The 17,395-nt window shown below is 37.7% G+C and overlaps 1 protein-coding gene across 2 annotated transcripts in view; it reads right to left on the reverse strand.

The window, feature by feature from the left end:
* Window positions 1-1,179: 1,179 nt before the first annotated feature.
* TENM1 (teneurin transmembrane protein 1) overlaps window positions 1,180-17,395 on the reverse strand; it is a 630,397-nt gene continuing 614,181 nt past the window's right edge. For both annotated transcript variants that reach the window (XM_011936960.1, XM_011936959.1), the window contains 4 exons: window positions 11,358-11,745; window positions 9,327-10,547; window positions 7,996-8,138; window positions 1,180-6,593 (listed from right to left, as the gene is read on the reverse strand). In XM_011936960.1, coding sequence (XP_011792350.1) covers window positions 5,835-6,593; window positions 7,996-8,138; window positions 9,327-10,547; window positions 11,358-11,745 — 2,511 coding nt within the window. In that variant the 3' untranslated portion in view covers window positions 1,180-5,834. The remainder of the gene's footprint in view (window positions 6,594-7,995; window positions 8,139-9,326; window positions 10,548-11,357; window positions 11,746-17,395) is intronic.

Here is a 17,395-nt window from a genome sequence, read left to right on the forward strand (position 1 = left end):
ATGTTCCCCTCCCTGTGTCTATGTGTTCTCATTGTTCAACTCCCACTGTTTTTCATCTTTGTTACTGATTATCCACGTGACCTTAGGTAAGTCAGTCTGTTACTGTTATTGCATTTGCCAAGTAGGAATAATTAAGTCGTACTAACCTCACAAGCTTATTTAGGTACAATAATTTACATATATATGTGTGTGTAGTTATATATATGTATAACTTTAAGGTAGTAATATTACTGAATGTTTAAATAACATTGATATTCACAGATCTCTAAAAGGGAGGGTGAATAGGGAAGGAATATACAAAAATCTCCTATTTCCTTTAATAATTATCTCCCTATAGGAGCTCCTGCCCTTTTAAAAAATACCCTGAGTGTGAGGTGGGATGCATATTTTGAAAAAAAATCCAGATAATTGATACTAACAACCCCCTACTCCCATTATTTTTTACTGATGGGTTGTGTTGAGATGATCAAGGTTGTCTTCTGCTCCATGATTCTTTTCACTGTATATATACATAGTGAAACACACACACACACATAAAAAAGCAGCAGGGCATTTTGAAGTGTAAATTGCAGGATTCCAAGTTTCAGTAATGGGCTGTTTGGACTATATGTGCTCCGCTAGTATGAAGATGAATTTTTGAAGATCTGTTGGCCAGATTTCCCAGCGTCACTTGTAAATGTCTTCTTGTGAAAAACAAGTGCCAAATGGCAATTGTAATTGCATAGGATTTTTTTAGTGTTTCATGATTGCCTCCCCTCCCTGACACCCTTCCCCACTGGCTGCCGCCCCAACATCCATTTTTTTGCCAGTGTGTTTGGACACCCTGAACGCCTATATCTCTCCCACCCCATTTTTATAATTTTTTATTTTCTTTCTATTGCTGAGAAAGGCACCCAAAGCAGAGCGAAGCCTTTTTAAAAGTCATAGCCTAGAGGCATTTATATTTGCAGCAGCTACTCTTCTTTGTTTATTAAATGGTCATTTGTGTCAGAGATCCTATTTGTATGAAAAATAAAAATGAAGAGAAGTCTGCCTAGGATTAGTGACCTTTTGATTTCTGTACCTACATTTTCAAGATGGTGTGGTTTTATTGTTCCCTGTTAGTGAGCCACTTGTCCTATCCAAGGTGACCAGACTGACTTGAGAAGGCAGTTTGGCGCATGAATAAAATGGGACACATTTTTCATTGGCAATTTTATTTTTTAAAAATGAAATATTCAAAGTACTTTTCTTTCAAATATCAACACATAATGTTTAACTTTAAATATTTACAGCATGTTGTTGTGATGCTCTTGTAGAAAAATGCATGCTTCTGGCCTGAAAGCCAGAGCAAAATGCAAAAGACCATTTAACTGCAGCCAGAGAACATGAACCTGTACAGTATCCAGTCACTTTTCAGCACAGGAGAGCAGGAATACAAAATTGGAACCTATTGTTTCCTAGTAACATGGCTCAGACCATTATAACACAATTTTCAATATGATTAGAACCTCTAACTGTTGTTATACAGAAACTGAAAACTTGGCATACACTGTAAACATCTTTAATTTTCATGAGAAAGTAAGCAGCTAAAAAGAATGTTTTTCTGACATAAAGGCTATACTTCTCTTTTTCACCTTCTCTCTTACTGATGCTTTTGCCAGAAGAATAGTAAAGATTTAGACGTTGTCATGATTCATACAAGTAAAATATTTTTCAAGGACACAATCTGATATACTAACATTTATTTAAGAGGTTAAAGTCCACCACTAAATCTAAGGAAAGATTTTTAACTGCCAAACACATTTCCTTTGACAAATAATGTAAGATGACAACTGCCAAGACAAAATCCACAGCAAGTTTAACTCTAAGTATTTTCAATTACTGTTTAGAAAGTAATTTCTTCGTATGAACAGTAGTATATTTGGTCCTTAATAGCTTTCACATGAAGGACACACTGAAATAATAGTCACTATTTATGGTTGAATTCTTTTTTGTTGTTTGTTTTCTGTATTTTTAAATTTTACTTTGCTTTTTTTTTTCGTTTTTTGCTTTTTTTCTGTTTTTTTTTTCTGTTTGTTTGTTTTTGTTGTTTTTTTTTTGTTTGTTTTCTTTGCAGAAGAGAGAACCTTTATAGAAGGCTGTGGAAGAGCTGAAGTACTAGTCAGGTCAGCTATATGTATGTGAATTTCTTCAAGAAAACAGGAATGTTCTATTCAATCTGCAGCCTTATGTCTTTCCACAAGCTATATATAATATGCTCCAATCTCTCCAAAATTTTCTTCTCAATACTTCATTACTATACTTTTGCTTCTATTACCAGTGAACTCCTTTACAATCACCCTTACATGGACACATCTTCATAAATGCAAAAACTTTGCCCTGACTCTCTTAAGTGATATTATAGTGGGGCCTGGTCTAGTTAAAAATACACTTTTAAAAAAAGAAAGAAAAAAAGAAAAAGAGTCAAAATAACATGATGGAATGCTTGAAACTGTGTCAACAGTGTTCAAAAAGTCTCATGAAAATTATAACTTAATTTCATACTTCTCTACATAGGTAGCATGTGAATTCCAAATTATACATTGTCAAGTTTTCATACATTTGGCTATGTTGTATATATTATATATATGTAGTCTATATATTATAGATCATCTAGATAAATTGACAGCAAAGGATACACTTATTTTATACATTTTTTGGGTTAAAAATAAATCATATACTTATTTATATGGCAAGTGTTTTGTTGAAAGTTAGTATGAATTGAGATTTATTTCCCTTTCCTTCAGGAGTCATGCTTCTAATCAATAACGATTAGAATGACAACTAAAAATAAACATATTTAAATGTGTTAAACTTTGAACTTTTCAGTTCATTTGGATCTCTAGACTGTAGTGCAAGAGTGAAAACAAAACAAAACAGAAAAGCACAAACAAAATGGGCTTAACTAGGAAAAAGAAACAACCATGGAGTATTCCCTGCCTCCAGCCCAGAATATTCTTCATAGGAGAGTCTAACTACTATGCTTGCACTTTAACTTACTCGAATGGTGTGTGGCTGTGCAGTGTCAGCCATCTGTCTGCTGGGTATGAGAAATTCTTATGTTTCTCTGAAAAATGCTTTTACTTTCATCAGGAAATGCAAATGAATTGTTCTTTCAATAATTTAAACTTCAGAACTGCAAGTCAATGAAGGCATTCTTTCTATTCAGCTGAATAGGAAGTGATATACTCAATATCTCCATGTTCCTATTAAGAAATGCCAAAATGTTTCTCTTCGATTTACTACTCATTAGTGCTAACCTTTTGCTTTTTTTTTTTTTTCTTTCCTCCCTCGAACTTTAGGAGTTGTAAAAAGAATAATAATAGTTCAAGGCAGTATTAAAACCACAGCTGTAAGTAATAAAAAGTGCATTTCCTGAATATAATACAAATGTAACTTTAAGAAACTAAAGGCACGAACCAACTAAATATGTATTACAAACTAGAAATCCACAGTTCAAGGTAATCACTATTAAGTAAAAGCTTCAAATACTTGTTTCTGATGGATATTTAAAGCAGTTTGAAAATGATACATCATCAGTGAATTGCAAAAAAGTATAATTGCTTAAAATATAAGCAAAATAGACTCTAATATTGACATTTTGGATTCGTGATAAAATACATAATCACGTTTACGAATGCACTCTCTATATACAGTTCACAAATTATTTTTCCATTAATTTAAAAGAACATCAGAGGTTCTAGGAACTTAAGGTCCATTTTTAGGTTGGTGTGGAGGTATTCAAATTTTCAGCAAGTTTGTTAGTAATTTTAGAATTGCCATTCTGAATAAATACTGTACCATTAACACAGGCCTGATTCAGGAAAAACCCAATGATATGATTTTAGTATGGATTAGCAATATATCAAGTTGGTATGTTTCCAGTTATAAAGAGAGATGAGTTCATCATGAATTCTCTTTCTCAGAATACATGTGTAAGTGGTATTCTAACCCGAAGGTTTTGAAAATGAAATGTTTGAATACACCCCTCCCTACTGTTTGCCAGGGTCATTTCCTTTCCCTTGCTTCCCTTTGTGTAGTAGGAGGCAGATTCTTGAAAACCTTAACATGAGCTTATGACTTTGCATATTTTCAAAGAAACTGTCATCGCAAAGCAAGGCAATGACCCCACACTGCATTTAGGTAGCAGCTGGAAAGAATCCAAACTAACATTCCATCATAAATTTGCCTTCAGACATAGCAAATGTTTAGACTCAGTGATGAAAGTGCAGAAGCTGGCTCAGGGGAATTTTCTACAGGCCACATTGTGCTGTCATGTATTTTCATTTGTGGTAACTTACAATTACACAGCATTTTACAAACTGTCTCTTTGTCACTGGGCACAAATCTTTCAGCTCACCAAGGGGCTTCTTTTACTGCAGGATTCCTAGAGATTGAGAAACTGCAGCTGATATTAACACTAATCCTGACCTTTCTCCAAATTTTAAATGATCACAGAACAAATAACCCGTCCTGGAAAACAGTTATTTTCCTAGGCAGTAGAGATGATTAAATAAAAATAAATGGGTAAGGACGGAGAACGAAAATAACTAACCACATAAATTATTTTAGTAAAAATGAGTCTGCATCTCTATAATTAGTTGAAATGTTTTCGGTTGGAAAGGATTCACTTGATTCGATTTCCTGAATATGGCTGGGAGATGTTCAATACAGAATTGTACATTTGAAAGATAAATCTAAGTGGGCTGAAACAATGTGGCAGCAACTGCTGTGATGTTTGGTCTGGTCTTCCCTTTAGTACTTTCACTTAAGTACTAGGTGTATTTTTCTAAGGTTTTGGCTCTTATGAATTTCTGCAGTAGTAGTTAATATATGTATCGGCATCCCAGGCACGTATGCCTGCTAAAGCCTCTTTTTGTTTTTGTACCAGAATCATACTTTTAAGTAAATTACCTTTCATGTGCACAAAACCATTGGATTAGTGTATAGATGCTGAATCACTAATGTGAAACTATGACCAAAATACATCCTATATATAAATGAGAAATTCCTACCCAGGTTAATAAAAGCTACGTTTACATGATACCAATACAGCTGGACAATTTAGTAAAAAGTTGAGTCAAAACAGGTTGTGTGAGAGAGGTCACGCTGGCCAGCTGCTTTGGTGTCATGTACACACGAGCAAATAGTGGCTATTCAGTCTGGTTACCACACCCACAGGGAAGCATGGTAGACAGAACCCAGCTACCACACGCCAAAACACAGCACAATAATATGGCATTTACTTTAACAAGCAAGGAGGAATAATCAAGAAGGAAGGGCAATTGGGTCCTGACTCTAGGAGATGGTGGCTGAAGACATTTTACACCTGTTTTTAAGTTTCCTATAACAGATCTGGAAAATGTGAAAGGGCTGGCAGTCTTTTGAAATGCAAGGTTCAGATACTACTGCACCACCTATTCAAATAGCCCACAATTTCTGCCAACAGTTAAGGATGAAACTGCTTGCCACAATAGAAATAGAGAACCTTGGGTTCTTTCTGGATATTGGAACATATGCATGGCTCGGCAAATTGAAAGTGGTGCTTTCCGAAAACTGTTTTTAGGTGTTTGAGTTCTACTTGTGTTATTTTGAATACTGCCACACAAGAACTAAAAATCTCTGTCATTTCTTAAAGAGTTTAAACAAACAATATTAAAATACCATCTTCCGTCACATTGAAAGGCAGTTGGATATGTTTTTCCTCCATATTTACATATACAGAGTTCTGATCTAGAAAACCAATACAATAAACCATTTTATGTTTTAAAAACAGGCAGTCTTTGGTGACGCAAAGGCAGAGATTTTTTTTGTTACCTCCTGCCTATTTCGCTCTGTCTCATAAAGTGAATATTGTTGGCACTGTCAGAAAGTTCTAAATACTGCTCAACAGACAAAACAAAATACCCATCATAACCTTGTACCCGCCCAGTGCTCAAAAGCTGCTGCTTTTCCCCTTCTGTCCATGCCCTAATCCCCTCTTCCCCCTCTTGCAGCCTTCTTTGTTCCTTAGTCCAGGCCTGGGCCACGGCACGCTGTCTGGCAATCTCCAACACGTGATTCTTTTCCTCTTCGACAGTTGTCCCGTACCGGATGTTGAAGCACAGGGCTCCATGCTGGAGCTGAATATCTGCAAACCGTCTAGTCCTCCCATTCAACACAGAAGTCATCTGGGACACAGTGACATTGACACCATTCTCCAGAATTCGCCTCCCCCCAGTGTTACCAATGAGCACCAGGTCTTCCTCCAGAGATCCAAGCTTAATGAAGTAGTGAGTGTCCCTCCCCTCTATGGTAAAATGTAGGTTTTCCAGGTAATGGGCATTATTGAGAATGGCAGCAAGCCGCCTGCTATCTTCATTGGCTACTCCTATAATATCAGCTGTTACTATGCCATCCTTGATGGCAAATTTTATGCCTTTCCCAAAAACAGAAGGGACAGCAGCAAACCTTGGTTGCTTCCCTCCTTCAAGGCACCGTCCATCAGTGTATCGGGGAGTCATAGGTAGTTGGTCCAAGGAAATGAAATTCCTGAGCTGTTTCTGGAGTTCACACTGAATGCCCAGGATAGTCTAGGAAAGAGAGGCACAGAGCAGATGCAGCATGGAGTTAAACGTCTGTCAGATACTTGGTGATTGTGGAAAGGACAGGCTTGCAAGGTTGCTTCCTTCTCTCTTTAATTTGCCAGTGAGTGATTTAAAAATCGGCCAGATTTGGAATCTCTTCATCAGAGATTTGGAAAAGACTAACAGGTGATTACCTAGCATTCTTATGTCTTGGTGGAGTTAAGCATAAAGAAATACTTTCAAACTTGAAATCACAGAATTGTAGAGCTGGAAGGCACATTAAGTGGGTCCAGCTCTCCCAAAACACAGGCATTTTATTTTCACTGATTTCCCTCACACTGACTAGATGTTATTACTACATGTAGAGTAATACTTAGGCACAGCGAGGCACACAGAAATGCATAAGGCAGTTTCTTTCTTTTTTTTTTTTTTTTTTATAGTTTCTACTTTAGAGAGTTTAAGACCTTATAATTAACTATGGCAAATCAGCCAGAAATTCACTGATCTTTTTACGTGGACTTAAAAAAAACCTTTTTATTTTTGGCAATTTTCAAACATACTAAGAAATAAAGAGAAAAGACTAATGAACCTCCAAGTATCCATTACGAAGCTTCAGCAATTTTCAACATTTTGCTAAATGTTTTTTAGAAGGACTTTTAATTACAAAAAGCATTTACATCTTTACAAAGGGATGGATTTATAGGACCTATCTAGAACTTCCTGTCCTTTATAATTTTTTAGACTTAAATTTCAAGGTCTCACACCCACATTTCAGTTTTATTGTATCAAGCTCATTTTGTTTTTGCAAACACAGATATTCACATTTCTTTCAGTTGAAAGAAAACGCTCCTTCTTATTTTCATTTGTACCTCACACTTCTGATGAAATCATCTGCTGAATCTTAAATGTTTTGATGTTCCTATTTTTTCCCAAAACTGTACCCTTGTAATATTCATTATTTTTGCTTCATTGTGCTTATGTATTTTTTCTTTATCAGAATAATTTTATTCTGTTATTCACATGCTCTTAAGACATCATCCCCTAAATTATTTTACAGTTGGAAATCTGATGTTTTCATGTCTCTTACGGAACAATTTTCTCTAGGTAGAATCCATAATTGCTCTTGGTAGCCCATTTCAGAATTTTAAAAGTACAGTTCCTCTTTCCTCTTATTTACCCATTGCAGCAGTCATCAAGTAACCTGTTAATCTTTTTGCCCCCAAAATTCCAATTCTCTGATCTTTTTCTCATGGAGATTTTTTTCTACCTTCTCATTAATTGTGCACATTTTAGTGAATACTCAAGAAGACTAAAATGTCAGTAAGCAAATATATGTAAATATAATTTCTAGATATTGAATGCCCTCCTGTTGTTTCAGCTAAAAAGAGGTGATAAAACTTTTACTAACCTTTCCAGGATCCCACTCTTGAGTTTTTGTCTGAAGCCGTAGAAGCTCATAAGTTAATTCTAAATTTTCTAATTCAGGTTTGGGAAATCCAGGTAGTACATTGTGTAACTGGAAACCAAATAGCTCCAACCAACTTCTGATGTCTGTGAGACACAATATTAAAAAAGAAAATGAAAAAAATCCCATACTTTATAAACTTTGTTGTAGACTTGAAAGATACCTCTCCTGCCTTCAAACTGTTTAGGCAATAGAAGTTAGGAATAAAACATTTATGTATGTATGTGTGTATGTATGTATGAGATGTAGTGTCACTCTGTTGCCCAGGCTGGAGTACAGTGGTGTAATCTTGGTTCACTGCAACCTCCATCTTCTGGGTTCAAGTGATTCTCCTGCCTCAGCCTCCTGAGTAGCCGGGATTATAGGCACGTGCCAGCACACCTGGCTAATTTTTGTATTTTTAGTAGAGATGGGGGGTTTCACCATGTTCGCCAGGCTGGTCTTGAACTCCTGGCCTCAAGTGATCTGCCTGCCTCAGTCTCCCAATGCTGGGATTACAGGCGTGAGCCACCGCACCCAGCCTAAAACTCCCTTTTTTTTTTTTTTGAGACGGAGTCTTGCTCTGTCGCCCAGGCTGGAGTGCAGTGGCTGGATCTCAGCTCACTGCAACCTCCGCCTCCCGGGTTCACGCCATTCTCCTGCCTCAGCCTCCCGAGTAGCTGGGACCACAGGCGCCGGCCACCTCGCCCGGCTAGTTTTTTGTATTTTTAGTAGAGACGGGGTTTCACCGGGTTAGCCAGGATGGTTTCGATCTCCTGACCTCGTGATCCGCCCGTCTCGGCCTCCCAAAGTGCTGGGATTACAGGCTTGAGCCACCGCGCCCGGCCAAAACTCCCCTTTATATGACCCACACTAAAACACCTGATCCTCTCTCTACAAGGAAAAGTTTTGATCTGTGGATAACCCTGGATTATAAGCTCAGCCTACTACATTGAAATTCCTAATGTGATAGTGGTACTAAGGCCACAAGGATCATCATGTTAGATTTATATGATGAAACAGAATCCTGAATTTTTCTTTTATGTAATTATTCATCTAAGCATGTAAGAGTAAAACATAGAAACAGCTAAAAAGAAAATGTAGCAGGATGCAAAAGCATTATGTTTTATGTTAACATGCATGTTTTGCTCACTCCAAAAATCTAAGCAAAATGCACAATAACCTGTGGGCTAACTGTCAGGAAGAGGAAGCACATTTACAAAGGCATTGAGATTCTGTGATAAAATCAACAGCACTGAGTTACTCAGGTTTAAAGTTTTAAATAGTTTAAATACCTGTGGTATACTTTGCAACATCTTGAATTTTGCCAACTGGGTAGTTATTTTCAAAGGAGTAGAGGTTGAATGGTTTAGGAAGGAGGTTCAACTGTTTCCATATGTGATGATTAGGCGTTGTCCATCTGCCAGCGACAACATCATAATCCCTTTGCCCCAGGTGCACTAATTTAGTAAGGAAATCATAGAGTCCTCCATGAAAACCAATAACGACCTGAAAGTCAGGGTAAGTGTCATGATAGATATCGCCATAAGGTGTGTATAGTATCTCCTTTATGACTTGACCTCGGCTGCTGAACACAGCTAGTGGGGTACCTGTATTATCACAGGCTACGTAATATTCTTCACCACTGCTTAACTCCATGGCAATGAGGTGACCTTGGAGATCATAATACAGAGATGTAATCTCCGAGCTTGTGTGGTTGTACAGATGAGTAACTCTTATGGGGTTGGTAAGGTCTGCATAAAAGAACTGAAGGTGCTGCCCTAGGCTGGACTTACTCGCGACGCGTCGCCCAAGCCCATCATAGTAATACTGCACAGTCCAGCCAGAAGCCTTATTGTAGGCTTTCTGCAGCAGGCCGTTAGAATTATATTCAAAAATGTCATTTCCCCTCTGCCTCAGAAAGCCATCTTCATCCATTTTATACTGAATTTCTCCTAATCTGGTGATGCGGTCTCGGAGGTCATATCGGAGAGGAGTAAGACGAGCACTATTCCCATGGCTTAAGAGGTTGATGTTTCCATTCAGATCATAACTATAACGCCACTGGGTTTTGTCATTTACAGAAACAGTCTGAAGTTGCCCATCAGCATCGTATTCATAGAAGTACCTTGTTATATTGGCATCTACTCCTACCCTTATGTCACATATTACCATGCGGCCCACATTATCATATTGAATAGTCATCCAGTAGGCAATTGCCTTTAGGATTTCATATTGGACTTCAATGACTTGTCCATTGGCACTGAAGATTTTGGTGTGTTTCATCACTGTAGTAGTTATGACCTGATTTAAATCATAATTAATTACACTGAATTTTCCAAACTGCTCTGTTCTGCCAGAGACATCAACATATCGGTACAGATCTATAGGCAAAGGGGTTTCATTGATTACAGCTTGCATGCTGGTGACACGGAAATTGTTGTAGCTGTAGTCGAACCGTGCATTCACAAGACCTTCTTCACTGAATCTGAAAATCTGGCGTCCAATAAGAGGCCCTATAGGAACCAAAACAAAAACAGTAAAAAGCTAGGTGATCAGTGTGGAAGAATCAGAAAGGTCTAGTGTTATTTTATTTAGTACTGGTGCTTTTATATTCATAATAAAATATTAGAGATTGATCTCTGATATCAAATGCCTGGGCATATTATCTCCTGGATATATATTCTCATAGTGGTAATCCTCAAATATAAAAAAATTAAAATACTGTATAGTTATGGAACATTTTAATTATAGAAACTACAGAAGTAATAACATCCAGTAGCCCAGGGTGATGAAATTGATATTATGAACATGTTTTCTTGCTACAATCACTGACAAAAATGCTTTCATTTCATTTAACCTTTGCTACAAAGTCAGTGGGTCAGGTTTTGACAAATTCCAGCATTAAAGTAACTGGATTTAGGCATTCTATAAACCCAAAGGGCAAAATACATTAGAAAGTTCTGACTTGTGAAGATATTTTGTCATCAACTGAGGCTTATAAAGGTTACACAGGGCTTGAGCTAGTTTCAGTGAGACTTCTATCTTGCAGTTTCATCTTTGAGAAGATTTGGTGCTGAGCAGGAATGGGTATACAGTTACACTAGGCACTTGGATTTCAAATTACTTGAGAGCTGAAAGAAAGAAATGTACTATATGTTTTTATAACATGCTTTAAATTTTCAATGTCAGATACTTTGATAAGTAAAGTGAAAGTTGGGTTGAAGGTGTGTAGATTAATGCTTCTATCTCACACTGTGGTCAGTAAAAATGTCATAAGAAAATAGTGATGTTGTTGTAGACGTCATCACTCTTTCACAACAAACCTGTTTGCCTGTATCTGATTGTGCAGATGAATCCGTCATGCATCAGGTGTATTGTCTTAATCACTCCAGAAGACTCTTCATATGTTAATGTGACCTGAGTGGTATCATAGAGCACCTCAGAAAGCCTTGCTTGCTTGGTGTACTTGTACAAGACTCTGCGCCCTGTCCCCAGATGCAGGGTCTGTAGCAATCGGCCATCTCGACTATAGTCTTGGATAAAAGAAGTGCTACTGTCTGGTGGGGTGTAGATGTTCCGGTAGTAGCCCACTGAAAGCATGGTTTGTAAGCTGTGACGCACCATGCTAGGCATGGTGACTGAGAGCAGACAATCTGGTTGGTCATACTCAAAGATATAACGCCGCTGGCTATGTAAGAGAAGCATCACAGACTGAAACGAGACAAAGGCAGAATAGCACATTATGGACAACTAAAGTTGAGGCGATTAAAGAAAATACACATTCATCCATTCAACACAAATTAATCAAGCGCTTTCTGTGTGCCAGACACTGTGGCAAATCCTAGTGGATACGGTAGTGCACAATAGTGGTGTCTATCTTCATGAAATTTACAGTTTTAATGGAGGAGAAAGACAAGCAACCAAGCAATTACAATATAGTGTGAAATGTGTTATGACAGGGGAGTTACAGAGTGCTTCTGGAAGGCAGAGAAAGACCAACTTACTCAGACTTGAGAGACCAGAAAAGGCTTATTGGATAAAGTGGCATCTGAGTTGAGATATAAAGATTGCCTGGGGATTGTCCAGGCGAAGGCAGGGAGCCTGGGGCATGGGTAGGGAAAGAGTATTCTTGGCAGAGAGCACAGCCTTGTGAGGGTCTGGATATGAAAAAGAACATGGCTTTTTCAGAGAATGAGAGAAATTTTGTGTGGCTAGAGCTTGAGTATGTTGGGAATGGTGGGAATGGCAGGAGATGACGTCAGCTACGTAGGCTGAGTCCAGATCATGCTAGGCTTTCTAAGCCACACTAAGGAGTTTGGATTTAAGTATGTTGGCAACAGGGAGTCATCAAAGGGTTTCTGTTTTATTTCATTATTTTTTAGAGCCAGGGTCTCACTGTGTTGCCCAGGCTGGAGTGCAGTGGTATAGTCATAGTTCACTGCAGCCTCAAACTCCTGAGCTTAGGCCATCCTCCCGTCTCAGCCTCCTGCGTAGCTGGGACTACCAATGTGTGCCACTGCATCTGGCACTCTTGAAGGGTTTTAAGAAAGTTAAGGGATGGTTGCAAGAGGGCACGTGCAAGCTGGGAGAAACCGTCAAGTTGGTATTTTAGAAAGGTTGCTTCAATGTGCATATGTTTCAGAGGAAGGTAAATGGATGGCAGGGCATTTCACAAATTAATTTATAGTTACCATAAAGTATTGATTGACTTCATAGAGATATCTTCCTAAAAATTGTGCATAAAATATTATTATGGTATTATTATTGTTTTGCAATTGATGTTTTAACTTCACATTTCCATTTGTGTTTTAATATTAGGGAAGCATGTCATTAAAATTGAATGATTCTCTGGTTATGTAACCCCTTTCCCCTAAACTGATCTGTATTTCAGAAACAGTTGTTTGTTGAGGTATAATGCTTATCAGGTAATAGGTGTTTCATTAATACTGATTGTCTTGTTTTAATTCTAAATACAGACATAAAAGGAGCACTGTTTTAGGGAGGACTGTAATTGACTGACATGTGCATCTCATCTTTTAATAAAAATAAAAATTTCTCATCCTTGGAGATTCTGATATGACTCCCTAGGGGAGCTTTATTCTTCTCCTTTTGAAAATTACCTTTTCAAGCAAAGGGATTTAGTTGAGGGTTATTTATTCAAGTTTATGTTATGAAAACAATAGGTATATTTTCATTTTCTAAGCACAAATTATATGTTTATGAATGTGAATTACATAAGTATATGTAATGTGCATTTATATCTTCTAAATATGACATTACATTCTAATATTGAATGTGCTTTCTGAAACTGCATATCCTCCCTACCCTTCCAAGAATTATTGATTTGGAATTGCATCTCAGTACCATGAAGTCAAAGTCAGTGGTTATTTGGTCGGTTGCTCATTCTTTCTTTTCTGCCAACATTATGCCTGGAGAGCCAGAGGTGAGTGCAGAAATCCTGTCAATTCGTCACTTGTGAACAACCGGCAGCTTGCCACAGCCTACCGTTCCACCACTGTGACCTCTGAAAACCTCCTGAACAAAAGGAAGGAGACTTGGAAATCCTGAATGGGCTTGGAGACATTAAGGGATAACTGCCTCCCTGGACCAAGGCAGAATTCAATAGAATCAGCAAGACATTTTCCTATGAGTGGGAAAGCAGGTGGCAGGGGGCAGGGGTGGAAAGGCTTTATACAGGAATTGTGGAAAAGCTTTTGCATTATCTCTAGGCTGAAAGTCACATTTCTCAGTTCCTTTCCACTCTCTTCTGTCAACTTGCCGTGAGTAAATGACATCTGTTACCTGTGACACGGGCCAGGGACTATCACCATATGGCCCCCACACATTATCTAGTACCAGCCTGCCTGGGCCATGCCTTTTCCAGTCGCTGTAACAGTCTTTCCAAGTATTTATGGCACGTCATTGTTATTCTCTCCTCTGTTCTCATCCTCCAGCCTGCAGTAAACTACTGCCTGAACCCTGTTCCTAGGTGGTGCTGATGCTGGGCTGTCTCAAAAGCCCTTGGTCTGTTTCAAAGCTTCCTGCCAATGGCAAGAATGTGGATGATGTGATTAGAAATCAAATGAATGTAAGTAACTGTTATGTTGCCAAAATACCATTTAGCTCTCATTTGGCTGCTTTTTCACTTTGGGTGGGCATTATTATCAGTTTGCTCAAAAACAATGCTTACGAATCTATCCAATGTCCACAATGCTGCTATAGGATAAAAGGCCATTTCTTATTAATCCAAATAACAGAGTGGGAGACTTTTATTCTTTTAATTGATTGTGAGGTTCTAAAAGATATAATTGTAAAAGCAACAACAACAACAGCAACAGCAATCATGGCTGTATGCTTATTTGAACGAGACTAGAAATGAGAGCAGAAATTTGAAAAGTTAAAGCATTTGGATGACCACCAGATGGCAGTGTGGCGCCACCTGGAAGCTGAAGCCACAGTCGTCGTTCTGTCCCTCTAGGTAGCCTCCGAAAACGTCAGCCCCAAAGAGGCAATTGCTGTAAATGTATAAGGCTAAAATATCTTATTAAATGATTATAAAATATATTTAAATGCATTTTTAAAATGAAGTTCATAAGAATTATTTTAGGAAACTGAAAGATTTACATTTACTGTAATACAAAATTTTAGCCCACAAGTCTTCAAAATATAATTAACTCCGAGAAGTCTCATAAATCAAGACAGAGAATTAATGATCACATAGAGAAAATTTAAGAAACAATAATTGATTTTTTTAATAGGGAAGAGATCATTAAGCAACCCCAGCCATTATCCAAATAATTATTTTTCTCCTAATGGCTACAAACCATTGTGCATGAAAATGATAAGCATAACTTTCACTTACTCTAGAGGAAGTCAAACTATTTTTACAAAATTTCTGCGTGTTAAGGTGAAAAATCTGCTGCTGCTTTTTAATACATCGTGACACAGGTATGGCAAGCAAATTCACAAGGTAATACCAGAGTATTTTGTGGTGTAAAAAGAGAAATCCATGTTAAAATTGAGAATTCTTAGTTTAAAATATACTATGAGAATCAGCCTCTTTATCCCTGCTGTGCCCCGTCATAGTGAGAGAATGTGCCACAAAGGCCATATTAAAGAGAAGACTGGAAAGAACACAAGGGGATGCAAAACCTCAAGTCACTGAAAAAGTTACATGTTACTTGGGATTTTGGTAAATTCAATGTTCTTTCCCTTTTTCCCTCTAGAATCACAATTTCAAAGATGCTTTAATTTCCTCCCTCCCTCCCTCCCTCCCTCCCTTCCTTTTTTCTGCTCTTTCTTGCTTTGATTTACCTCCAAGTGGCAGTAAGTGCTAGCCAGCATTTAAGTTCTCTACTTGGGTGCTTTATATTAAGTTATTTCATTTAATTATATCTATTAAGTGAATTAGTTATGATTACTGGTAATAATAATGTTAATAAAATCAATTTTATGACAAATGATTTTTGGAAAGTAAAGAATCATTCCGTAAGTATGCGTTTTGTAGGTTCTGAGTTTTGCATAACAGGATTGCTTAAATCAGTAGCTACCCTTTTAATTAGAGAACAAATTACATATAAAATCAAGAAAGGAACAAAAGTGAACTCAAAGGTACGAATAAGCTGGTTTGTCTCACTGGTCAGAAAGTTACCAGGACTTGTCTTGATACCTTATTCTGGGTGAGGAAGGTCTTACTTTTGTACACTGCAGACACTGGCAGTCTCACTGAGGTTTTTGTTTGTTTGCTTAGCAATTATTGCCAACTAGGTTTCTGTGGCAAAGAGAACTTACAAAGTTCGCTTCACGTGATTCTTTGCTTAAGTAAATTTGATGGAATAATCAGTGAATTCAGAAAAGAGAAACAATAAAATCTCCTCATTGGTGTCAGAGAAGAGGCTCAATAACTGCACCCAGGGATGAAATTGAAGTTTTCAATAGGCTCTTATGTTATTGTGCAGATAGCCTAAAGGGAAAGTCTTATGAGACCTAGATGTGACTGTCTATAGGCAATTAGCTCAGTTGGTTGGACTCTAGTGTCATTGAGGTTGGAATTACAAGTGCAAACCCACGTATGCTTCTAAGGAGTGCTGGCTACTTAAGTAGTCATGTGGAGGACATGTGGAAAGATTGGTGCAAACCTGTCTTCCTTTCTGGAAAACTAATTCAGCCAATATTCTGTTAGTGATCAGTAGCATCTGTTTTTCTTCATATGAAGGTCATCAATATACACCTTAAGAAATACTTCACCTATGCACACATACCAGCAAATATTTGGATTCAGTTAATGTTATGACAGGCTTGGCACTCTGTAGGCACTAGTCATACGGTTTTGCCAATCGTTCTTGTTACCAAAATTCAAAAGAGGAAAGACCTGCTCCATAAGATTCAGATTTTGCCAGTGTAGAGGATAGATTATAGATTTGATGAATGTTTTTAGCAGAAAAGGACACGAGGTGGATTCAGCAAAGGACTCCTTCCTTTTGCCCTGGCTCCCAGGTGAACTCTGCTTTATCTCCAGGCATTTCTAACTTGGTAAATTCTCCAGCAATAAACTCTGGGAACTAGTAACATGGTTTTATAATGACATATAACCACTGGCACACTATTTTTATTAACTTTGGGGAGGGCGTATCAGAAAAGTTGGGCATTACTTGGTACCAACAGGGAAATCTGCCATGTGAGCTATGAGCTCCTATGACTTTTCTAAGAACGTCTAGAAGCTACCTTATACGGATTACCCTTGAATTCTCAAGGGAAGGCATTTTTCAATTTTTGCAGAAATTAATTTAGGACTGATGAATTCCTAAATGTGTTGAAAGAATAGATTTGGGAAGCAAGAGGCACTATCTTAGGAGATTAGACATTGAGATAGAGATCAATTACTCTTACTGTCCTCTGGTACCAATCTGGCCAGAAACCATTTTGCTCTGTAGGGGCTGATGTTTGACAAATGGTTCCTGTAGTGGGATTAAAATGTTTTTCTATTATTCCCAGACACAGGCCACAAGCTCCCATTATGGATGCTATTGGAGACTCGGTGTACACAAAAGAGTATTACCAATGAGGCCCCACTACCACCATTCCCGCAGGCTGATTACTTTTGGAAATTAGTCTTCAAATGCATACAACTAAAATTTCACTGACTATCCTAACAAAATTAGAATTGCTTATCCTCTGGGTAAAAAGCCTTTTACCAGAGCTGAGTACATTAACACAATTTTATAATTTTCTAGCTATTTTTCCCTCAGTATGAGCTTTCATAATAATAAAGATACCTTTTCAAAAGCATGAACAAAGATGTTCAAATGAGGAGAAAGCTAAGCCATTATTCTTACTTTAGTCTGAAAGAGTACTTGGCAGA

Source organism: Colobus angolensis, unplaced genomic scaffold, assembly GCF_000951035.1.
Source record: "Colobus angolensis palliatus isolate OR3802 unplaced genomic scaffold, Cang.pa_1.0 Scaffold159, whole genome shotgun sequence".
NCBI lineage: Eukaryota > Metazoa > Chordata > Mammalia > Primates > Cercopithecidae > Colobus > Colobus angolensis.